A 24,598-nucleotide genomic window follows, 5' to 3' on the forward strand; every position below is an offset into this window, starting at 1 on the left:
TGTGCTTTGCCGATATATGTATACGCTCTCGTTTGTGTATGCGTTTGATTTATGAAATGTTTTCCCAGCAAATGATTGATTGATTGATTGATCGATGGGCGAAAGAGTGACTGAGTGCATGTCTTTGATGTGTGGCAAAGAATATATTTCGGTTTTGGGACGAAAGCAACGATAACAGATGCTAATTGAGCGTGAAGTTTTCCCAGCTTTACGGCCCCACAAATTCATGCAAGCAAAGGCGAAAATGAACATGAAATGTGTCAAGCCAGCAAAGAAAAACCGCAGCCACGCAAAACTCAAATGAATTTTATTAAATTGAAATGATTTTCGGAGTGTGTATAGATGTTTCTGGGTTTCTTTGTTGTGTGCGACGTATTTATTTAGGCAAATGATTGCAAAGAGCTGTAAATTAAATTTCAGTGGTTGAAGGAATGCTTTTAAGGCTTTCCCATTGCCAACTTCAATAAATCCAAAGAAATCTAATAAGGCCGCCTGGCCATCGCCAAATCGAATATAAGCTCATCCAATCGTCGCAAAAATGTATACCATATGCACAGGATGTTCATGTTGTCCTCGAGTCCTTCACCAGGTAATAAAATTACAGCGGCAATCGAATTCTCCATCAGTCCACTCCACAAATATGTGGAATACAACAAAAAAATACAGTTTTCTACATATATGCAATCCACACGATGCATAATTGTACCAAAACAGAAAAGCAAATCACTTGCGCCAAACCAAATGCAAAAGAAAGTGGAGCTAATGGTATAATTTAATACCCCGAAATAAATACAAATATTTACGGAAGGAATACAAAATGCAAGTTGATTTTCGATTTGATAAAAAAAAGAATAACTTATTTGAATACTTATACTATATTTCTAAACTCTTTCAATTATTTTGTGTATTTGTTAATTGTTAATTTAATAACCTTAGTATTTGGGTCATCATTGCCTTGAAAGGCTTTAAGATTTCATGTTGTATTTTAATGAAACAAATGGGCTTTTCTATATATTTTATAAAAACTTTTGACACTTGCTCCACACAAACCCGGTTTTTTAAGCAAGCACTAAGTAAATTTGTTATTATAATGTACGCTTGGTGAGTAAGTCAACGATATAAGCGGAACTAACTTTTCAAAAGCGTACCATATCTTTTAAGTCGCCCATTTGTCCGAAGTCTGAATGGAAGGAGTTCGCTCTTGAGGCAGCTGGTGATCCTGAGACCTTCCATGAGGATTCGCCTTTTGGCCACCAAAGGATCGAAGGATATCAAGGCGAGTGGACCCACGACAATAGGTCCTGGAGGAGACGTCATGGTTCCGCCCGTCACCCTTAAAGTCATACCATTTCGAATGCCACCCGATTTGCCCTACGACGATCGCAATATGATACTGGGTCGGCAGATGTCGCCACACTTGACCATTTACAAGTTGCAACTGACTTCCGGTTTGTCCATATGCCTCCGTATGAGTGGCTTTGCTTTGGGCATTTTCGTTTGGGCCCTGGGAATCGCAGGACTCTGCATGCAGGGCGATATGGATGGATTTGTCAAAAAGATCGAGAATTGCGACTGTCACGGCCTTGTGACGATGGCCAAGGTGATGGTTGTGATGCCATTTGCCTACCACTTGGTCGCCGGCACTCGGCATTTGATCTGGTACCTGAACAAATTCCTAACCATACCGGAGGTCTATGCCACCGGCTATGTGGCTATGGTCCTTTCGGTTGCTCTGGCTGTTGGCTTGCTAGTCGTGGACGTTGGTCGAAAAGGTAAAGGAAGAGGTGGTGGATCTTACCAAGCCTCAAAAGAAAGGGCAGACACCGCCGCCAAAGAAAGAAGAAAAGAAGGATCCCAAGAAGGATGCGAAGACGGAACCTCCTAAGGATGCTAAGAAGGACCCCAAGAAAGATGCAAAGGGCAAAAATAAGGAAGACGATGGCAAGAAATAATTCTAATGGTATTAAGTTTTTTTTTTATCAAAGTAAAGCTAATGCTACATAAAAAATGTTAGGAAACCTAGAAAGACGATCAACTAAGCTTAAGGCCATGACGATAGCTTGCATTGATTTTTTAAATTGGTTTCAAAATTTAAATGTATTAAATTTATCATAAATTAATATATTCACAGAAATTTCATTTTATTTTATACATACCTTATATTATACCTTATGTTGGGAAAATTATCTTTAAAGTGCAACTCTTTAATAGTTTCCATAAAAAAAGAAATAGCTATATAAATCAAGGGTAAGTCTGATGCCAAATTCTTTACTCTTTTTCAAGTTTAACAACGCCACGAAAGCATTCTGCACTCGAATTTCAATATAAAGTAGGCAACAGCAATCAAGTGCAGTATTAAGAAATTAAGCCAGGCAGAAAGTTGCTTCAGCCACGCCAACTTCAAGTCAAAGATGGTAATTAGAGTCCATGGAAAACTTGTCCAGCCCGCAAGGAAAATATGAATATATGTCTATATATGCATATGCAATCAAGCAAAGTACTACACTTGAAAAATAATATTCGCTATTTGGAAAATATTGATTAGAGTATAAATGTTCTTATTTTTGCAAGAAGGAAATTGAAATATGTTGCTGAGAAAATATTTTCAAAATTTACTACATTTTTGAAATTTTTGGTTAGTCCTTTGTTAAGAAATGATAATGTTTTAGGCTTGCTTAGCTTATTAAATTAATTTATAATAATGGGGCCATATTCAGTTTTTAATAGCTTAAACAGTTTATAATCAAGTTTTAAATGGAAATATTTTGTTTTAAAATTTTTGTGATTTCTAAAATATTGTAGTGCAGTTAGCCTTGGAGGTGGGACACGCCCATAGGCATTTTTCAACTCTACTTGACTGTGGTCGGACTGTGTGCGTGCAACAATTGTGCGGCCTGGGCAACTTGGCCAACTTTCGGGTCAAACTGCACGCAATGCAGCCACAGCCAGTTGAATGAGTTCAAGGCTTTTTTGGGGTTTTCCCCTTTAATTATGAACCACTCAACGCCAGTCAAGTGTGGTTGTTGCCATTATTTTTACTCTGGCTCCTGCTGCCCCCGTACTTTGCCCCAAGTTCAAATGGGTGAAAGTTTTAGTTGTGTTTCGGTATTTCTTTTTTTTTGTGTGCGCCCCCCTTTCAACTCGTTCTGCTTTTCTGTTTTTGTTTCATTTGAGGTGAGGGACAGAGGGATTTGCCGAATGCGCCACACGATGGGTCCGACTGGGAAATCTATGCTAGACAGGCCTCATTATGCTGCTAATGGCTTGGCTCAAACTTTTACAGGTAATTATCGACACTTTGCAGGGCATTTGTGCTGCTTGATCGTTGTTCTTGTTGCCACCGAGGTTTCCATTTGCCGCTGCAGTTGAAAAGTTAAGCACCGCATTTTGGGGGGCAGGCTCTTAACCATTTTGCGGAAGATATGGCACAACAGCTTCAACTTTTCCGACTTGGCTTTTCGGGTAATTAAGTGTGTGGCTAAAATATGCTTAAAGCGTTGATAACATGGCGTATGCTTGATATTGTGTCCACTGAGAGGTGGCCACTTGAACTCGCTCAACTGTAAAATGAGTTATGGAAAGTTTAGTTTGGCCAACAGTTTTTTTCCCAAACGGCATGATTATTGTTGGGTTGCTTAATGTGTCTAAACTTATATGACTTTAGGTCAAGTAAAAAATCGTGTTTAAATTAAGCTTAAAGAGGGGTCATTAATTTTTGTTCGGCTTGCTTAAAGATTAAGACTGATTATTGAGAGGAATCGTGAATAACTATTTTTACAAAAATTGATGATTTGCCAGAAGTTGTTTTCTTTTGAATTGTGTCACTAAATGAAAATTACATTTTCTTTTCTTTAATTGGCCTTATCACTACTCCCGGCAAAAATGTTAATTAAATCAGATTCGTGAAATTTTTCATTATATTCCGCATTACCTTTGTCAAGAGCTCAAATGAATCTTTATTTCTCCTTCGAACTGCGTTAATGAAATCTCGCCAAGCCTCTTTCCTGGTGGCTATTAAAATACCTTCGAGTATGAGTCCACTAAATTTTTATGCGTGTCGCTAAAGTGCTGAGCAAATAGCTAGGCAGCGATTTTAATTGAAAAATATTTACCCACACTAAGCTCTCCAACGTGCTTGACATTTTGACTAAGAACTCATTGACCCCACCACCGTCTATTAGGTATTTTCCTGTCAATGCACTGAGGAAAATAGGGCTATATTCTTAAGGCAAAAATATAAAAATTCAATACTATAATATTATACTGTTATATTTTTGTTGTGACCTCGGCCTGCCGTAAGAAGAGTTATATGCAAGCATTATTGAAATGAGAAAATAACAAGTGTCATTAATGCATCCATACATAGTTCTTTTAATATTTCGCAGTGTAAAACTGGGTATAATTGGTGCTCGGCTGGTTGGCTACTTTTTGCTGCTGTGTAAAGTTCAATTAATATGCGAATGGAATCCGCTTAAACAAAAGGCAAAGGAAAGAGCGAAATCGTGGGGAAAACGATGCCAATCAAGGACCACCCATTCCATTTCCCAAACCCGAGTGATTTGCGACATTTTGTCATTTTCGCTGATGCAAAGCCGACACTCGAACTCGCCGGCGGAGGATGATGCGAAGAACGTTCAAGTACACTAATTAAGATCAAACGTTTTGGGGGTCCAAATGAGATTCCATTGCCGGGGCAAAAACTACCCTCCATTCGGGGGCCATTGTTGTATGTATATTCATATTAAAATCACATAATGAAGTGTCAGCGAAAACGACGCCGTCGCCTCCTCCAATCAAAGATTAACGTCAAAAGTTGGGATGCGAGTGTTCAATCAAAACTCTGGAGTGCCAGTCAGCCTCGTCTGTCCCCGAAGTCCCCACCATTTTTGTCGCTGTTTGTAATTTATTTGGCCGCAGGCGGCCATCAAAAGGTAAGAAGTGTCCTTAAGTGGTTGCCTTGGCTCGACTCATTTTGGCTCATCTCATGGCTTAGAAATGACCTTCCCCCCTCGTTTCAGGTCGCACCGGTAATTAATGAAAAGTGGGCATTGGGACAGTAGGGGGTAACTAATTAAAGATCCTTAATAAAGTTAATGGATTCCGCAAAGACAGCGGCCAAGGGTCCAATGAGCTGTGAGCTCTTTTCTCTATTTATAGCCTCACTTATTTTTCTACTTCTTCCCTAATGTTTTCTCTGCTCGCTCGTTTTCCTTTTTTTAATATTGTTCATAATTTTGCATTTGTATTAAATGGGGTGTAGGCGCGGTGTGACGCATTTAATGCCCTCGTCAAGGGTATTTGAAGTACATTACAAAAAACTCTGGCAGATGACCTAATTATTCTTTATAATTTTAATTTGTCAAGTAGCACAACTTAAATATATAGGAACAGTATTGAACAATAATTAAGTATATTTTTGGGGAAGTCTTTTTTTTTTTTTTGTTAAAAGTAAATACACTTAACTCATTTAAAATTGTTTCCTTCGGTTTGACTTTTTAAGGTGTTTTTCAGTTTAGCCTTACTTTTAAATAAAAAACAACAAATTAATATCTAAACGTTTATTTTTATGCAATACCGAATGGTAATAGACAATCTGTGGCATGCATGAGAAAAAAAAGCAGAAGTACACATAAAAATCAAAATTCTTTGCTTAAATGTAGGGTAGAAAATTTCCCTTACCCTGCATACATGATTTCTGAAATATGAAGAATAATATTATGTTTGACTTTCCTGCTTTACCTTATATACTTTTCTTGTACTATTTTGTTTTTCAACTCAAGCGTTTATGACACATTTAGACGGGAGCCAGAAGGCAAAGAGTGAAAGAAAACATATTGGGTCGGAAAAAGTACTGAAGAACGTAAATACCTACAGTAGAAAATCAAAATAGCAACCTGTATAAAATACCACTTTCCTAAAAGCTAAGGAGAAAAGACCTAGGTTCGGAATGCTTCAAAATGTACGCATTTATTTTTATTAACTTAATTCAAAGAAAATTTTAATTGAGTTAAACACATTATTTTACAATGTACCACAAATCTAAGGCAATTGGTTTTTTAAACTTTAAGATACTCATATAAATCGTATAAAATATTATATATATATAAAAAAATAAAATATAATATATAGTTTATGTTAATCATTTCCTTTTTACGAAAAGTTACTTTACATAAATGTTCTGTATGACTTCTGGGCAAATAGGGGTTGAGCTGCAAAATTTAAACGTACATAAATATATGAAAAGTTAATTTGAAAAAATCTCTTTTGACAGCGAATAGCAAAAGCAACAGCCAAGGATGCGAGGTGTTGTTACAGCTCCTCGTTTCTATTTGCTGCCCCTGCTGCTTTTGCTCCCGAGTCGCAAGTCAGTCACTTGCAGGATGATGTCGTCCTGCAGCCACACACCAATACACACCAACAAACACACACACACACACTCATACTCGTGCAATGTAAACGATGAAAAATGGGCGAAAGGAGAAATATACGCGATATTCTCTCGCTCTTGGGGGAAAAGGAAAAGGGAGCTGGTCCTGCTGTTCCTGTTCCTCTTCCTGCTGTTTATATAGCCTGGTCTACGTGTATAAATAACGGTAACATTTTAAATCAGTCGAGTGACTGCAGGAAAACGCCAAAACGAAAAGCTCAAACTGGTGCCAACATCTGACAAGCGGCCCTAGAAGCCAGCCACAACCCAATCTTGGCATCCCCAGGAACCAGGAACCATTTCCTATTCAGCTCTCTCGCTGACATTGATGTGCATGTTTTGGCGTGTGTGTGTGTTTGTGTACTATATGTGCGTGTAACCGCAAAAATTTCATCCTTCAAACATTTCCGAGTATGTGTGAGGTGGACTTGCCCTATTCCCCTTTAACGTTCACAACCATGTCCATTTTGTGTCTCCTCTCTCGCATCCTTCAGCTCTGACACTCTTTTCACTTTTTTTCTTACGCTGTTTCATATTTTCTGCAAAATTTATGTAATTTTAACCCATTTTTTCGCACCCTGCCATGCTGCTGCTGCTGCTGTTATTAAATCTTGTCGCAGATGTAATTGGTTTTTTAAATTTTAATTAAAAGCCAGAATAAGCGATAAGTTTGGACCGAGTGGGTGGACGGTTTTTGTTTTTATACACATGTGTGATTTATGACTGTCAGGGATTAAGCGATGTCTGTATTTTGAAATAAATAATCAAGCAGCAAGAGATTTTCTTCACTTGAAGTGTAAGAAGATTTTGTCTAGAAGATTTTATTATTCAGTCATTAATAATCAATCATTTTATAACTTTATCTAAATGTTTTAAGCATCTCGGTAATATTGGTATAATATTTTATGCAATAACTAATGAGCAACAGATACAGTAGGAATACAATTTTATGTTTAATTTTAACACGAATCTATAGAACATTTTAAAGAAATCTAAATCTTTAATTTACTATTGACTTAAAAAAAAAATTAGTTTACCCTTACAACATTGGACTTAAAAAGTAAAAGAGAATAATTTAATTCCCAGACGCCCATGAATTTTAGACAAAGAATTTTTAGTTGTCCATTTGGGGCTCCATTTCATTGATTTTGGCTGCAATGATTGCCAACTTCGTCATTGCCAATTGAACTACTGCAGACATAAATCAGACTGGCCACAGGCTTCTGCAGTAGTTGCAGCTGCCGCCGGTAAAACCACAAAATGTCAGCCTTAAAAATGATCGGCTGCAGCTGCGACTTCCGTTGCCCATTAAGGTGCCCGTCGTGTCCGGACCGTATAATTGTATTAAAGGCAGAAAAATTACAGGTAGTTAAGCCAGGACACGATTGCCTGTGCTGCTCCACCTTGCAGCCCCTGTCGTCTAATTGAATTTTTCTGCGCAACGCTCATTTATTAATCCGATTTCAATCGACCCAGAAATCCCCAAGAACCCCCAGCAGTGGGACATTGCAGTTGCCTCAGCGAATTAATGGCATTCATTAGCCGCATTTAGATAGCCATCACAACGAAATTGAAACGAAACTGAAAACTAAGCTAAGCTAAGAAACACAAAATGGCATTGCAGTTGGGGTAAATCTTTGTTCTTGTCTTGAAAAGCAGTTTATGAAATATTTGCTTAGTCTTATTAAAAGTATAAATCTGCTCTAATCCTAAAACCATTTTGTGTCGCACTATGTGAGAAATGTTTTTTTTTGTTTGTTTGCATTGTGTTTTATTATACCTTTTGAGGGTTAATTTTTTTGCTTGATTGACAAGGATAAAATTAGGTCAAACAATTCCACATTTCTCCACTATCAGTCCGTTGCTCCGCTCCTCTTTCTTTCCTTATTTGGACGCCCTTTAATTAGCATGTTTATTTGACTTTGCTGGGTAGCTGAAAGTTTTCTAGGGGTCTAAGGGCTGAGCCTTCGTCCCGGGCACACGTGCCGTATGTGTAATGCGAGTTTCGGGCTGTGTGGGTGTAGCAGCTGCTTGTGCGTCGAGTGTTGATTAAAACAATTGCAAATGAGTTTCGGATTTTTTTCTGGTTGTGTTGTAGTTTTCGTTTTGTTCTGGGTAAATGTAAATAAACAAAGAATTGGGTAAGACATGCACTTGAATAAACTCTTATAAAACTAAACAAATACACGCTGTCAGCAGGGTAGAAACAGAGAGAAACAAACTGTTGTTAAATGCACAAATAAACGGCACATGTTGTTGTGTGCGAGCTGTGCAAATGACAGTGAGTTATTTAAGAAATGCAATTTCAATTAAATATGCAAAATACTCAAAAGTCTAATTTAGACAATTCTCAATGCCGTCCGGAAAGAGAACAACGGCAGCAACAATGCGCAGATACTTAAATATTTATATAACCAAAGGGACCGAAGGGCGTGGCAAAGAGAAGGATGGGGAGGGGGAAGGGGGGGCAAAGCTGCAGCAACAAAAGTTTGTAATCAACAATTTGCATATTTGCTTTGGCAATGGCAAAAACTCTCTCTTCCAAGCCTCTCTCCTGCACCTTGCGCGCATTTCCCATTGTTTTCCCCTCGCAGAATCCCTACTCGTAATACCCGGCACTCGTAGAGCCCAAGGGAATATTGAATTCGTGTAAATGTAAGTGAAAAGGAGGTAACACACCTGTAAAGGAAAAATTATAAATATAAATGCCTTCCATATCTTAGTTACTTGAAGATATATTAAAGAAATATACCAAATAATTAAATCCCCAAAAAGTATGCTATCATTTATATACAAACAAAGTGCCGGGTGTCCTTCAGTCGAAACTCTCGACTACAAAGTCTTTTAATTTTTTTGTTTTTATTTTTGTGTTGTTAACAGTTGTTAGTTCTAGTTGTAGTTGTTGCTACTGTAGTGTGCACAGTTGTTTGGCTGCTTTTTGCACGCTCTTAAGCATCGCGCGGGCATGAAACTTACTTCATTTGCGTTTATGTGATTTTCCGCTCTAATAACTTTAAGAAGAGTGAAAGGCTTACCCAACAATAAAAAAAATGAATTACGATAATAATAATAATAATAATAATAATGGGGGAAAAAAAGTAAGCTCTCTGTCGACAATCCGTATTAAGCCACCCAAAAGCCACTTCAACCCACTTTCGTGTGAACTCTGCTTTTTTTGTTGCCCTGTTTGCAGCTTTCAGTTTAACGTTAATTAAGAATGTGTTAGGATGTGACTGTGCTTTTGGAAGGTCCAATGTCAAGTGCTCATTTTGCTTGTGTGTTTTGAATTCCATATCCTATTTGGACATACAATATTCCTGGCTCATAATATTAAAAAGAAGGTTTAATACCTAAGATGCACAGTTTCAATAGAATCCGTATGGGACCTGAAATTTATCAGTGTTTTCAAACTTATTAAGTAAATATTTAACTTAAGTGATAAATTATAACATTTCTATATTGATTTATTATCCAGTTTTTATTTAATCAGAATAAATACAGTAAAATCTAAAGTATAAAACAATAAGCTTGATAATTTAAAGCAATACCGTTAGATGTCCTGTCCTTTAAATACAACGTTTTTTAGTATTAAAAGTAATTTTAGATAAACATATAAAATTGAGCAAATTAAAAAGTTCCAACATTTTCAGAAAAAATACATACATTTTTAGTAGAGATTAGAAAACCTAAAGATAAATACCTTTAAATTTATCAGAGAACATAAAAGTATATTTTAACCGTAACTTATTAAGGGGGTCTTCTAGTCTAGAAATTTGAGAAAATCGAAAAATTTTTTTTTTCATAATTCGATAGTTTGGATATTCAAAAATATCTCCCTAAAAGGATTTTTCAAAACTCATATTATTTTCAAAGTTATAGCCGTTTTAGTAACGTGGCAACTAGACCGGTTGAACGAACGACTGGAACTTTAAACGGTTTTTGAAAACTACTTTTTTTTTTGGGTGCCACTCTAACTCAAGTTCTAATCAGTCGATTTACCTAAAATTTGGCATGAATATTCTTTAAACATATCGCTATCGCATGAACCAACAAAAATAAAAATTTTAAATTTATAATATTTTTAAAAATTCGACAAAGTGGAAAATTAGTGAAAAATCGACTTTTTCTTTGAGTAGCCGCCATTTCATGAAAAAAGATTTTTTTTTTGGTGGTTCTGCCAAGCGACATTCGTACTCATTAAGAATCTATCATTGTTTTATTTTTCAGATAACTACAAGCATAGATATCATGGCGCGCGGACACGGCCTCTTTTTTTCCTTCTTCAAGAAGGATAACTCAATGAAAACTATTTTTTTTTTAAATATTTTTTTTTTTTTTTTCTTTAAGTTTAATAAACAAATGATAAAAACGGATAGCAAAAATATCTATTGCTTTTTTTTTATTAATTGTTAAAAAAAGGTCGAAATTCGAGCCTCTAGACTAGAAGACCCCCTTAAACCTAGAAAATTGGAAGTAAATGGATGAATAGCATAAAACTTGCTCAAACTTCACATCGATCAGGACTTATTGGGCTTACTTAGCGGCCAAAGTCGAAGAGACACCGATTCAAATGCCTTGTTCAGGCTCCTGTCTTTAGTAACTGCCGTACGCTTCGGGCTTAAATGTGGCATTAGCAGCGTGCTCCTGCCACTAAGTAGTCGCAGTCACTGGGCGCCACTAACTTACTCAATCGCAAAAGGGGCCCGTTGGCATCGTCCATTCATTCGGCCGGTTATTCAGCGTTTGTTGGCTGGATAATTATGTTGTGCGTGCGAGATTTATGCGCACAGGCCCCCCGAGGACCTCGAAAAACACGTAAACCCGTCCAGGATTAGAAGGTGCAAAGACGCCATTTTCGGATGAAGGCCATCGCCATCGCCATCGCTGTTGCTGCATGTGTTGCAAATAAATTGACTGTCTGTGGCGATGAGCAAACAAAGCGGACCGAGCCCAAAACCCACGACCAGGACCGAGGACGAGGACCTCCTGTCCATGGGCCATGGCCACTAAATAAGCAGGATCGTGTAGGTGCAAATGGGCCACTGTATGGGTGTGCGAGGGTATTTGGTATGCGTGCCAGGGGCGCAGCTTCAGGGGGGCAGCTCTCTGGCAGGCTCAACATTGATTTCGCATTCATTGGCTGATGAAGAGTTTATCGCTGTTTGGCTTCTCTCGTTTGGCGAGTTTGGTTAGTTGAGCTTGTGCTAGGCGAGGATTGCCAGGATAGATAACTTTAAAAGGGATTAGTACAGATTGAAGTTTGAGGTGTTATTCATTTGGATAAAAAGATAACGATAGAATCCCTAAAATACTTTTATAAATTGATAAAAATAATAAAAATAAATATTTAGTTTAGTTTTTGCTTATAATAACCCATCCATTCGGAATTTTGTTTGAAGGATACCATTTTTTCGGTCATATATTGTTCTAGACCCCGTTGTTTCCCACCCAACGGCGACCATGTCTCTTGAGTAAGTATCCGTGGAAGTCGCTTCAATATTCAATATTGCAGGCTCGTCCTGTGCGTGCGTGCCTTGAAATTAAATGTCGTTATAAGTAGGCATTTATATACAGAGTAAGACGGTCGCTATATAAAGCGAGAGACTCACACGCATGTAAAGCCATATCCCTGTGCCATGTCAGTGTGTGGGCGTTTGTCTTTCAACACACAAAACAAATATTGAATGAGAAATAAACGCAAGCTAAATAATACAGAATGTTCCCCTCCCATAGCCAAAAACATTTGCCAGTCAGGCAAAGTTGATTCTAAAGAAAGCTGACGCTGTCATTAACTTCGATAGACTTTTATCTTTCCCCCAGCTTTTGGCCTCGCAATTTGTTTTGTTTCGTGCAGTGGTTGTTGGCTAAGCAAATTCATTTAGAATTACTGCAGATTTTGGTTATAATGCAATACACTGACGATGAAATACGGCTGGAATATAATATGGGTTGCAGGTATGGTGAATTCAATTGCCTGAAAAATACGAATAGCTTAATGGGAATTTGGATTCAGGAACAGGAGTAAGTACAAATAATTATTGATGTAAAGGTAATATTCTTAAATAAAAATCCAATTTTTAAAAGCCAAATTACTTAAATTGAATAATAAATAATAAAGAATTTTAGACTTTAATTAATACTTTCCCCATTAAAATATAATGTCGAAAATTCCTTTTTTCTCCTGAATTTTTATATTAGGGTCTAAAAAACGAGCTTACACAGAAAAATCTTACTGACTTTAGATAGTTATTCGTACTATGTTTATGATGTGTATAAATTTATTTGACTTGGACTATTTTAGGGAGTACTGCAGAAGACTGTCCTCAAAACTCATGACACTCATCTAATTATTTTCCCAATTATAAACCGAGTCTCCCCCATTCCCGCAGCTTTTGTGCGGCTGGCCGGCGCATTGGAAATTAGTGACATGGCGCATGCATTAGAGAACGCTTCAGCATTCGATGGCAATGCAAATGATTGTCATTGCAGGGCGTAACCACACCCCCGAGAGACTGCAGGGACCCCAACCCAAAGCAAACCCCAGACCATAACCCCAATTTCCGAAAACCCCAACACCAACCCCGGGGCTTTCCAAGCAATTTCCGCACAATTTTGTGGCTGCCGCGGACCCCAAGTCGTGTGCTGCAAGTGTAATGAGCTTTAATCATAATTGATTTAGTGTGTGAGCCCTGCTGCCTGGCTGTCATCAATGCCAGCCGATTTATGCGCTGCAATAAACTTGCCAGACAAATTATGACGACAGCCAGAAAGTCAGGCCAATCTGCCTTGACTGCTGAGTTCATTTTTCAAACGGCCAAAAGTTGCGACGCTTTGCAGCTCAACACTAGCTTATTGACTTATACCCAAGCCAAAAGCCGGGAGCCAAAAAAAAAAGGATTCGATGCCTTCCACAAAAGCCAAAACTTTTCGACTCTTCGCTCCTTTTCTGCGCGAGGGTATGCAAATAATTCCAGCCAGGGAAAACTTTTACAATGGAAATGCGAGGGATTTCACTTCGTCTTTCAGCGTTGTGTGCTTTTAACAACTGTTAAAATCAATTGCAATATTGATATGGCCTCGTCGGATTTGGTGATAGATTTAGTTGGTCGCAGAACTCAGATTTTGCCCAGAATAATAATGGGATTTTTCTTAGCTGACAAAAGCCATAATATTCTAAAGAATTGATTTGCACAATATTGAAATATGTCGTTAACTACTTTTATTCTTCTTAAGTAATACTTAATTATATTATTTAATTAACAAGTACAAGCATGAAAAGATTCAGTTAAAATACGTTTAAAAATAATAATGTAGGTATTTCTTCTTTATTAGGTTTTTGCCATTAAAATGCTTTAGATACTTCACAAATCTCCTAAGAAATGCGAGAACAATTAGGTGAAGGGTAGCTTGAGGAGCAGTCCAAACAACGAACTAATTCATGCTGAACGTTGGAGTTAAATTTCTCAAAACACAAAACCAAAAATGGCTGAGCAGAAATCAAGGGAGAAAGTGGATTCCAGCCAAGACAATCATTTGTCAGCTGCAGCGCCACTGATTGGCCATTTAGTTATGCGCCGTCATAAAGATAAGCAAGCTGGTCCAAGTCACATTCGGATAAGTCTGGAGAAAATGACACCAGCATAAGGGCCACAAAAGGAGCACACTGAAAAAAACACAATTCAAACTATTAATTTATTGATTTTTAATCAAGCACTCTTTTAAAAAAAATCTAGAAAATCTAAAATACAGTTACAAATACAGTTAAGGTTAACTAAGTAACATTATTTAACAATTCAGATCTTTTAATTATCAAACGAAAACTTTAAAGGAATTTATTTTCTTTTTTTTAGAATTATATAAAATTGCCTATTTTGTAAAATCTCTGAAAAAAAAAAATTTAAGAACCATAGGGAGGCCACAAAATATAATAGGCTTTTAGTAACTCAAGTTTTTATGGTTCACTATTGTATGTGGTTATTTATTATTATAAAAGTTTAATTCTTAGGTTTTCCTAAGTGCATTAGAAGCAGCTAAGACTTGGCATTCATTAGCACTGGTCGAGCTGTCAGCTGTCGCCCATGGTCCATTCTCCTGTCCTTAGGTTAGTTAGTGCAAAATGCAAATTTCTATGGCTGCACTTCACTAGCTTCAAGGCTTGCGATCCACCAGCCCGCTACCGAGTTCGTCCCAAAAGTTCTTGACTTTGGGTTTTTGTTTGTTTAATAAATTTGCCTCGGCAAAGACAATTTTAAATTCTTCTAGCAATTGGCAAACAGCAGCCACAGCTAGACCCTCAGCCCCGGGGCAGCCGGAGATGGCAATGCAGGGGGGATCGGGGGGACAGGATTCGGGTCCAAAGCGGATGCAACCCCATTACCGAGGGCCGAGGACAAAGGAAACCAATTAACAGACGCCATTGTTTCACTTGGTAATTCAACTAAATTGCATGGCATTGCAGCTGTAAGCAAATCTACCGGAGCTCCAACACCTCCCACAGCAACTCCATCACCTCAGCTTTCCCCCCCCAAGCCAACCATTCAGGATCCAGGACTCGGGCTGCCTTATTGGTACAACATTTCCACAGCAATGTGTGCCAGTGCCGGATGTGAAGGTGGTGCCAGTAGTATATGTTGAGTGCTGAAAGATAACTGGCAGCGGTAGCGAGTGGAAACAAATGAGTTGGAAGGGAATAAGAATGGGCCATTGTGAGGAAGGAGTATTGTTACTTGTGTAGTCTTGGCTTCCATTTGATTTTCGGTCAGTGCCAGCAGGATAAGGAAGAGATCGGCAAACTCTACAAAGGATCTGCTTCACCTGATTAAAACCTCTCTTAAAACCGCCCTTCGGACATCTGTTTTGTTTCATTGCCCATGCTGGACAAAAGCTCAAGGAAAATAAAATTTAATTGTTTCACTTAGCAAATAAACAACTATTAAAAGTTGATGTTGGCAAAGTAAAATAAAGTGTCATATATCTAAATTACGCTTCATTGAAAATTCAAAAAAGGATAAGCTACCCATCAAAACTGCTATTTTCAACAAATCAGTTGTTTTAAAAAAATTATTCATTTTGGTTTAAGCTACAAGGTTGTATGTTAGACTACCTTTTCCGTAGTTTTGCAATTTTATACCTATTTTAATGCTTTTTTTTTGGGAAATGAAAACCATAAATTAATCTTAGTTCGCTTTAATCTTATCTGTGGTATACAACTATTAATGGAGTCTGTTTAAAATTAGTGAGTTGAAATATCAAAGCGGAAGCTTAGGGTTTTTTTTCTGTTGGAAAACAAAAGTGAAGCCAGAAAACTAATGCTAAATCCCTAACCGCAGCCACAGACAGCAAGTGGTAACAAGCAACTTTTCATTAGCATTTGCTATAACAAATTCTGGCAACTCCATCGCCCTCAAAATGCCACGCCCACACGCACACAGGCTACGTGAAAATGGAAGCCAAGTGCATTGTGAGCGGGGCAAACATTTTCATTGGTTTTCCTTTTGGCCGAGTGAAGGGGCGGGGAGCGGGATCGGATTGGTTGGCGGCGCATTTGAAGCGCGTCGAAAATGCATTTACCCAGCGAGCGATCGAAAGCGGTTGCCTGCCTGGATGATTATCCTGTGCAAGTGTTCCTGTGTGGGTGAGTGTTTGTGTGTGTGTGTGTGCTGGTGTGCCTGTTTGCCAGGATAAACGACGTAATCCACACGAAATGGAACTTTTCACATTTAACTGCCGCTGCTGCTGCTTCTGCTTCTGCTCTGCTTTTCCATGCTCACGTTGGCTTCAAAGGTGGGGAAATGGAAAATTGGGTGAGCGAAAAGTTTGGAAGGTGGTAGGGGAGCAGGCAAAACTTGGACGCTGAAGAGTGAGAAGTGCCAGGCTTGATAATGAAAACTTGAATCATTGTAGGCAAACTGCATTGCCGGGTCGGTCAGCGCATCGCTGGCAACTAGGCGAATGCGCAATGTCCCTGCAAAATTGTTCAGATAATACTTAGCAGGATTTATCATTTATGACTCAGAGCATCTCGGTTCTTAAGAAATCCTTAGGTTTTTTGTTTTGTCTTGTTTAAAATTTTGCAATAAAAAGTTCGATCAAGTTATCGTGAAGCTTTTTATTTATCTAAATAAAAAATACCAAAAAAATTGTGTTATTTGTTATTGTGTTTGTGGTGACCTTTGTTTTGCAATAACTGAAATATTATTTCTTGTGTTGAATAGATTTTTAGACAAAGAATGTTTAAAAAAACTATTGAAAATATTTTTTATTTCTATCTAAATATTGTTCTGCTTGTGTGGAAAATCTTTTGTAGGCCCAACTAATGTGTCGGGTCACAAACCATTTTCATGTGGCAGTGCATCGGGAAATGCAGGCTAGTCATCTGGCCAACAGGACAACATGATTTGGACTCCGAACCCTGTCTCTAGACACTATCTCTGTCTGGACTCTTGCCTTCTCGCTTGCGCTGCCTGCGTGTAAAGTGTTTTCGTTTCGTTTTCGTGGTCCGTTGCGTGCCAAATCTATGAGAGCGTGCGATGACCGCAAAAAGTTGCCGGACAGAATGTGGATGCCTGGCCGAAGATGGGCGTACACTGTGGAAAAATTACTTTAAATATAAATAACGCAGTTATCTTACAAAGTGCATTTTCATTAAAAACTTAATATATGAGCATACAACTTAAATTCATGTAAAAAAGGCTTGAGAAATGATTTAAACAAAAACTAAAAAGATACACTCATACCAAAATTAACCCTAAAAACAAGAAATTCGCCTTATTTTTGACTTCAAAGGCATCGCACCTTAAATTTTAGGGTACATTTTTCTAAAATTAAGGGCGTTCCTTTCTAAAATCTAAGGCAAAGAGCCCTAAAAACAAGAAAAACTTTTCTAAAAAATAGAAAAATATTTCTTAAATGTAGGGTATTTTTTCTAAAAATTAGAAAAAATGTGCCTACATTCATCATGATGTAATTTTTCATTCAGGATTATATGTACATATATGATTTTTAAGCACTTCGCTTTTCATTCAGAAAAGTCACCAATTTTGTATTAGTATTGCACTAATGAATGAATTGCCAATATCGATTTCAACTGTAATTCTATGGGGAAGAGAGAGAGAAATTAGTACAATTATGATTTATTTCAGTTCTTACACATAAAATCCGATAAGTATCTTATCCGAAAAAACTTTTAATTTTATTGGTCCGTCGGTGGGATTCGAACCCAGGTCTCCCGCGCGTGAGTTCAAAGACATTGAATGGAGCCACGGTCGCGCGCGAAGAGCGCATGGCAAACCAAAGACTTTATGATGGGGCGTTTGCAAAGAATATTAGGTTAAAAAAGTTTTTAGAACTCGTTAAGTCGCAACTGTGAAAGTCGAAATATTTAAAATACATTTTCTAAGATGATATTTCATATGACAAAAAATATTTTAATTACTTTTCCATAAAGGGTAAAACCTTTAGTCGTTCTAAGCATTACTCTTCATCTGTGATTATAACACAAGTAAAAAAGGAAAAAAGAAAGATGTCGGCAGCTGAAATTGAACTTGCGGTGCTTAGATTTCTGGTCAGACGTTCTAACCCTAGGCTACTCAGACAGGGTTAGAACAATTTTATGGTCATTTTAGAAAATGTTTCCTATGTTATAGAAAATATTTCTATATTTTGGGATTAATTTCTATTTTTTAGAAAATATTTCTATATTTAAGAAAATATTTCTATATTTAAGAAAATATTTCTATATTTAAGAAAGCGTTTCTATTTTTTAGGGTTATCGAATTTTTAAGGTTAATTTGAGAAAATTTTTCTATTTTTTAGGGTAAATAATTTTTTAGGGCAGAATTTCTAATTTGAAGAAAAAAATTTATAAAAATAAGTACCATTTTTACTAAAATATAGAAATTCTTTCTTGGATTTAGGGTGTGTTCAGTTTATGGCGACAATTTCTACATTTGAGAAACACTTTCTTGATTTAAGAAAAGTTTTCTTGTTTTTGAGAAAAAATTTCTTGAAAATAGAAATCTTTTCTTGGATTTAGAAAAAATAAAGTTTTAGGGCGAATTTCTAAAATTTAGGGTTAATTTTGCTATGAGTGTATCAGCAGTCATTTTGTATACAAATTGTTAATTTATTTGAAAAATGAATGATTAGTTTATATAAATAATACTTTTGTGAGAAAGATATAACTAAAAATCGATATATAAGTGAACTAATTAATTACCAAATCCACCAATTGATAATAAATTAAAACCAATTATAATAATAATTATGTGCAGTGACAATTAAGTTTTATATTTGGTCATCTCCAATACAATGATTTAAGATATGTATTAAATAAATATAAAAATAGGTAAAAGTATTTTCTCTCAGTATCGAACAGTAAAAAGGAAGGGCTACTGACGATGGGGCATTGCGGTGATGCTGATGTGGTGGCGGTATAAGAAGGGGAATAGGGACGCTCACTGGCCATTGCCTGCGTCAACCTTTTGATGACTTTTTGCAGGCACTGTTGTTGCTGCTGCTCCTGCCGATGCTACTGCCACAGCTACTGGAGATGTTGTTGCTGGAACCGCAATTTTCTTGTTGTAGTAACACGCCCCATTGTTCTTGTTGCTGCTGTTGCCGCTGTCGTTGATGGCGTTCAAATGAAAACTTTTCCAATTATTGCGGTGAGCCGAGCGGCGAGGAGCCGGAGACAACGGGCGGGTGCAAAAAAAGAAAAGAAAAAAAAGGGAAGGAAATCCTGGCTGAAAGAAAAATCATGGGGCAGACAAACAAGTAAATGAGCATCAAATCGAACTCGTGCGGCGCATAATGAGTGCTCAGTTCGCGTCGAATTGGTTTGGGGTTTTGTTCGACTCTGTGGTTACCCCACTTTGCAGTACCACCTCCCCGGTCATTAATCTAATTTGATGTTTGATGCCGCCTACGGCCTGGGCAAATTTAAAATGATTTCTCGACCAACCTGGGGCCCAAGGTGTATATCGATCAAAATATTTGGTCCGGCCTCACCGTTAATGATGATGACGCCCAGACAATGGGACAGCAACTACAATGACACCCACTAAGCTGCGGCACGCTTCATGACAATGCATTGTGGCCCCTAATTTCCCCACTGGCGTTGCCTGCTGCTAATACGCGACCGGAAGTGGCGCCATATTGTTTTCAGTGCTTTCCTCTTTTTATACCCTTTGCTTTGAGGACTTTTGCAGGACATTTGTGCATATAAAACCCGAGTCATCTCAGTTACTGCCAAATATCCATAAAATACTCTAAATAATGAACTTATAGAAAGAACTAGTAAAAAGTTGTATGGTTAATTTCCTATTTATGTTTTTTATGATTTTTTGTGCATATTGTGTTGTTAATACTCAATGATCTCGAATTTAAGAAATTCTTAACATATACATATTTTTTGAAACGAGTGATGTTAATTTGCCCAACGAAAAATTGTAATCATTACAGCTTGTAAGAGTAAATTAGGGAAAATGTAATGAAAAATCTTTGTAAAATAAATTATTTAAAATAAAACAAATTTTCCATTGCTGAACCATCGATTAAGAATTTTTTTAATTTTAATAAACATTAGTTTTGACTTATTACTTTAGAGATGATTTTGATTAGGTTTAACTCAAAGCATATTTATTTAATAAAATATGTAGCTCCTAAAATACTTAATTAACCTTAATCCACTTAAAATTTAAAATAAACTATTTTCTCAGCACACTAGATTTATGAGATGTATATAACCGCAAGGGTATTAAGAGTTCGATCTTCTTTTCAAAATATCAGTTATATATTTTTCTTTGTCATTTACCGCCTGGCGTTCCCAAATGATGACAATGTGTTTTCTTCTACTTGGCCTTCCTGTGGATGGTATGGTGAATTTTGTGGTGTGGGATCGGTGGGTTCAACAAAAGGAAAAGCGGATATAATTTTGTTTGCACGCGGAAGTATTTTGTTGTTTCGACGCCACTGCTGGTTAAATCCTTTTTTGCTTAACTAAATTACCGAATTGATTAATAATTGTCGTCATCGTCATTGGCGGCCGTGACTCTTTGTTTATGTCAAAGTTTAATTAAAGTTTAAGCGTTTCTTGCATTAGCATTGCCTTGCCTCTTTTCTCAGCCTCATTTTCAATCATTCTGAGCGTTTTCGTGGGCGTTTTTTGCGGCTGGTATATGTGTCGATTAATTACGCGTCTCGTCTGTGCCAGTGTAGCAAAGTTTAATTAGTTTCGCTTTTAATTGACAGTTGAAAAAGTTCAGGCAGCCTGCCTCATGTCAAATCGAAGGGGGTAGAATGTCCGTAGTGCCGGGTGGAAATGGGACCCACGTCTATTAGAGTTCGCTTGCGAAATTTACTCCAAATTGGCACAGGAAGGAGTGCGAAAATTACTGGGTCGTTCGTTACCAAAGTTTAATAAAATTTAACAAAAGTGAACTTTGTACTATTTACATTATATGAAGCCTGATAAAGCTACAGAAAAATATATAACTTAATTGGAGTGTGACTTACATTTTGGTTTCACCTAAAGTTGATTCTGATATTGCATTTAAATTTCAATGATATTTGCAATGATTTCCATAAATAACATATTCTTCAACAAATATACATATAAAAACACACTTTTTTTCTTAAATGTATGTATACCTGATAATTAATTTGGTATTAATAAAGGATACAACAATATTTTATTAAAATGTTTAATTAATACATTTTCAAAAATACGCATTATCGATTTGATGGTTTTGGATTTCTGTATTACATTAAAAAATGTTAATATCTTTTATTAAATATGAATAATAATAAGCTTTTCAAGCCAAATGTTTTTTTACTTCCTTTTTTAAATGACTTTAAATAACTCCCTTAATTATAATATCCCGGAAAATGTCAGACCTAGATAGATTAAGGCATTTATATTTAAAAAGTCAATGAAAGAAACAGTTACACTTTGTCTTAATTGTTTGGGCCAACAGGCACTCAATCTTGAATAGACCACGCATGTCGTTAGCCACAGACTTAAATGGTAATGGTTTCCGTTCCAGCTTTTGGTGTATTCCCACTTTTGTGGCTGTTACTGGTTCCACTTTGGCAGTTGGTCGTAACTGTTTCTTGCTGCGTAAGTCAACAGTCGCAATGTTGTGTTAATGTTGGCTATACGTTTGGACCCCCCCTCCCCCCTCCCTCCTCTCGCTCCTGAGCAGTGTGTGTGAGCGAATGTCCTGTCATTTGTTGACCAAATAAGTACTTGGCAAGCAATTTGTATTTGTTTTACTTTTGCAAAGTGCTGAGTCCTGTCCGGTTTTCCAGCTCTCCAGCTTGCAGCACGCACCGAAGCCAAAAAGCAAAGGACTCAACTAATTTCATATTAAAACATCGTTTTGCATGCAGGAACACAAGCAGCATCGGCAGTCCAACAGCCAGGACACTCCACACATCCCGTTGTCAGTGCGAAGCGTTTCTAATGAATTTGATGTCCTGGCCGAAAAATTTCTTCCCCTTTTTGGCTTGTGTGTGACTGTGAGGGCTCACATAATTGTCGGCCTCATTTCATCCAGCTGTCAGGAGACAATGGGGCACACAATGCAATTAACATTTATGGGATTTTTCAGACATCTCCTGCTCATCCCATCCGCTTGAGGGCCTAAATCTCCAGGCCCCAAAATCAAAGTCCGTTCGATAATCCAATGAGTCGGCATCTCATTCCGCCTCTCCTCTCGTTCGCTCTCAAACGATCCATAATAAATTGCAAATAAATAGACAGTGAAAGTGAATTACAAATGAGCCGTGTCCATCGAACCGCAGCCAAAAAAGGGACACCAAAGCGGCCGACAAACCCCGAATTATCGAAAATTTTTACTCATTATTGGGGCCAGAAGGGCGGTCCATAAATTTATGGGCTGTCCCTTTTTCGTTCTGACCAGGAAATTGCCCCAAGCCAACAAGTTTAAGATGTTGCACTGAGAAATAATATTTGTTTTTCTAAAAATTAATTTATCCTGATAAAATAATTTCCTTGTGTGTACATACGATTTCTTAAACATTAGTTTGGAAACCCAATTGATTTCTTAAAATATGTAAAGAATAATATTATTTAATATATTGGAAAGGAGGATATTTTGCAATAAAAGCCCTGAACTATACTGAAAGTATCACAAAAATAAAGATAGTTTAAAATATGTAAGGGATAATATTACTTAGTATAGTACAACTGAGGATATTTTACTGTCAAAGCTGTGAGCTATTGTAAAACTATTTTGAAAGTAACTCAAAGATAAAATTATTAACTTAATCAGGTCCATTTTTTTTTAGTGCTGAGGCATTCAGTCGAGTGCCATTGATGCGGTTCTAATCAAATGGAGAAATTCCATAACAGATACACAAGCATGTATACAGAGAAGGCCAAATTTGATTTCGACTAGGTCATGTACGAGTATTTGCGTTTGGCTATTTTCAAATGTTGCTCGTCGGCGATTGGTAATGTAAAAAGGATTTGGCCGCATCATCTGTCTATGGCATTGCGCACACATAAACCTCCTTTGGCCTACGAATAGGATGCAAACATAGCGATGATTGAAGCAGTGAATAAATCACGAGCCAAGTGGCATTAGATTTGCCAAAGAACATAAAGGTTTGGAGGCGTTTGCCTGATGAAAATTTCATGGTAAGAGATTGGTTTTGACTAATTAACGGGTCAACGTGTGGTCTGGCTATTTAATTCTGACTAGCATTTGACAATTAATGATTAATTTTATAGGAAACTCATGAACACATTTATGTATACAGTGAAAATATATCTATGTATATAAAAAACAAGAACGAAGGCAAACTTCGCCAAGCCAAAGTTTATATACCCTGACAGATGTTAGAAAAATTATATATTTTATATTGCGGTTTCGATGCTGTTAAACAATTAATTTAAGTCTATTTTCAGATAAATTGTTCGGTCGTTCCTATGGCAGTTATATTATAAAGACGTTGAAATTTTACAAAACTAAGCATAAAATCATACAAATAACAAAAATTCCACCAAAAAAAATACAAGCCAAGACTTAAATGCATATTTTTGGAGAAACAAACCACAACAATTTAAGGGTATGCCATTTTGAAATCGGATGTCTCTAAGAAAAGATATGAGCTTACAAGTGCAAGTTTTAGGTCACTTTTTTTTATAGCCATTTCTCGAGAATATCATAAAAATTGACCCAAAAATAATAACCAAGCTGTAAAAGCTGATTTTTGGAGAATTAAACCACAATCACATAGAAGTTAGACGCTTTGAAATCGGATGTCTGTAAAAAAAGGTTATGGGCTTGGATGTGCAGGGTTGAGTTCACTTTTCACTCACTTTTCAAAAATTTGGAAAGTTGTTACTCATAAAAATGACGAAAAATTGACCCAAAAAACATATCAAGATTTAAACGCGTATTTTCGGAGAAAATAAACACAATCATTTAAAGTATCGGATTTGTGTAAGAAACGTTGTGAGCTTAAAGTGTAGTTCTCTGCAAAGCAATTTTTCGAAAATGCCACTAGTTTGCTCAGTTTTTAAGCTCTTCTGATGCTTTATGTATAAATACAATATATATACAATATATATATAATAATTCTTTTATTTTTGAACATGTACGGATACACTTCGAGATATAGAAATCTTAAGCAATTGTTTATTGTTTTTTAATCATATACGAATAGAAATGGAAATATAATTAATACTTTATTTATGTAACAGCTTTGGCTGGGCAAACCTATTTTTTTTCTTGTTAAATGTAAAGTTAAGTTAGGGTCCACCCTAAGTTGTAAGATTACAGCTAACATTAGACTCTATTTAAATTGATTAAGCCTGATCATTTATTTATTGCTCACCAGCGCTTTTTTAATTCGTCCGCTTTTTCTGGGGAATATGCATTTCCAATCGGATTTCCGTTGGCTTTGTCGCACGCCATGATTTCTCTTTTATCGACTTTCCACTTTATTTGAGCGGGTCCAACGTTGGATTGACCAGACAGTGGGCATCGTGTTTTATAGGTGCCACGCCCCCGGCCACCGCCCCTTGTACACCCACTCTGCGGTCGAGTGGGGCATCATTATTATGCCATGCACAGTTATGTGCCTGACCCGAACGGAAAAATATGTAAAAAGGCCGCGCAAAAATCCTTTTCCATTTTTTTC

The 24,598-nt window shown here is 37.0% G+C and overlaps 1 protein-coding gene across 1 annotated transcript; it reads left to right on the top strand.

The window, feature by feature from the left end:
* The first annotated feature begins 994 nt into the window (after positions 1 to 994).
* LOC108043561 lies at positions 995 to 2,144 on the top strand. The gene is given in 3 exon segments (XM_017122323.2): positions 995 to 1,101; positions 1,162 to 1,765; positions 1,767 to 2,144. Coding segments are annotated over 3 exon segments (894 nt in total). The 5' UTR covers positions 995 to 997; the 3' UTR covers positions 1,953 to 2,144.
* Positions 2,145 to 24,598: the final 22,454 nt, after the last annotated feature.

This window comes from Drosophila rhopaloa, unplaced genomic scaffold, assembly GCF_018152115.1.
Source record: "Drosophila rhopaloa isolate 14029-0021.01 unplaced genomic scaffold, ASM1815211v1 contig_178, whole genome shotgun sequence".
In the NCBI taxonomy this organism is placed as follows: domain Eukaryota; kingdom Metazoa; phylum Arthropoda; class Insecta; order Diptera; family Drosophilidae; genus Drosophila; species Drosophila rhopaloa.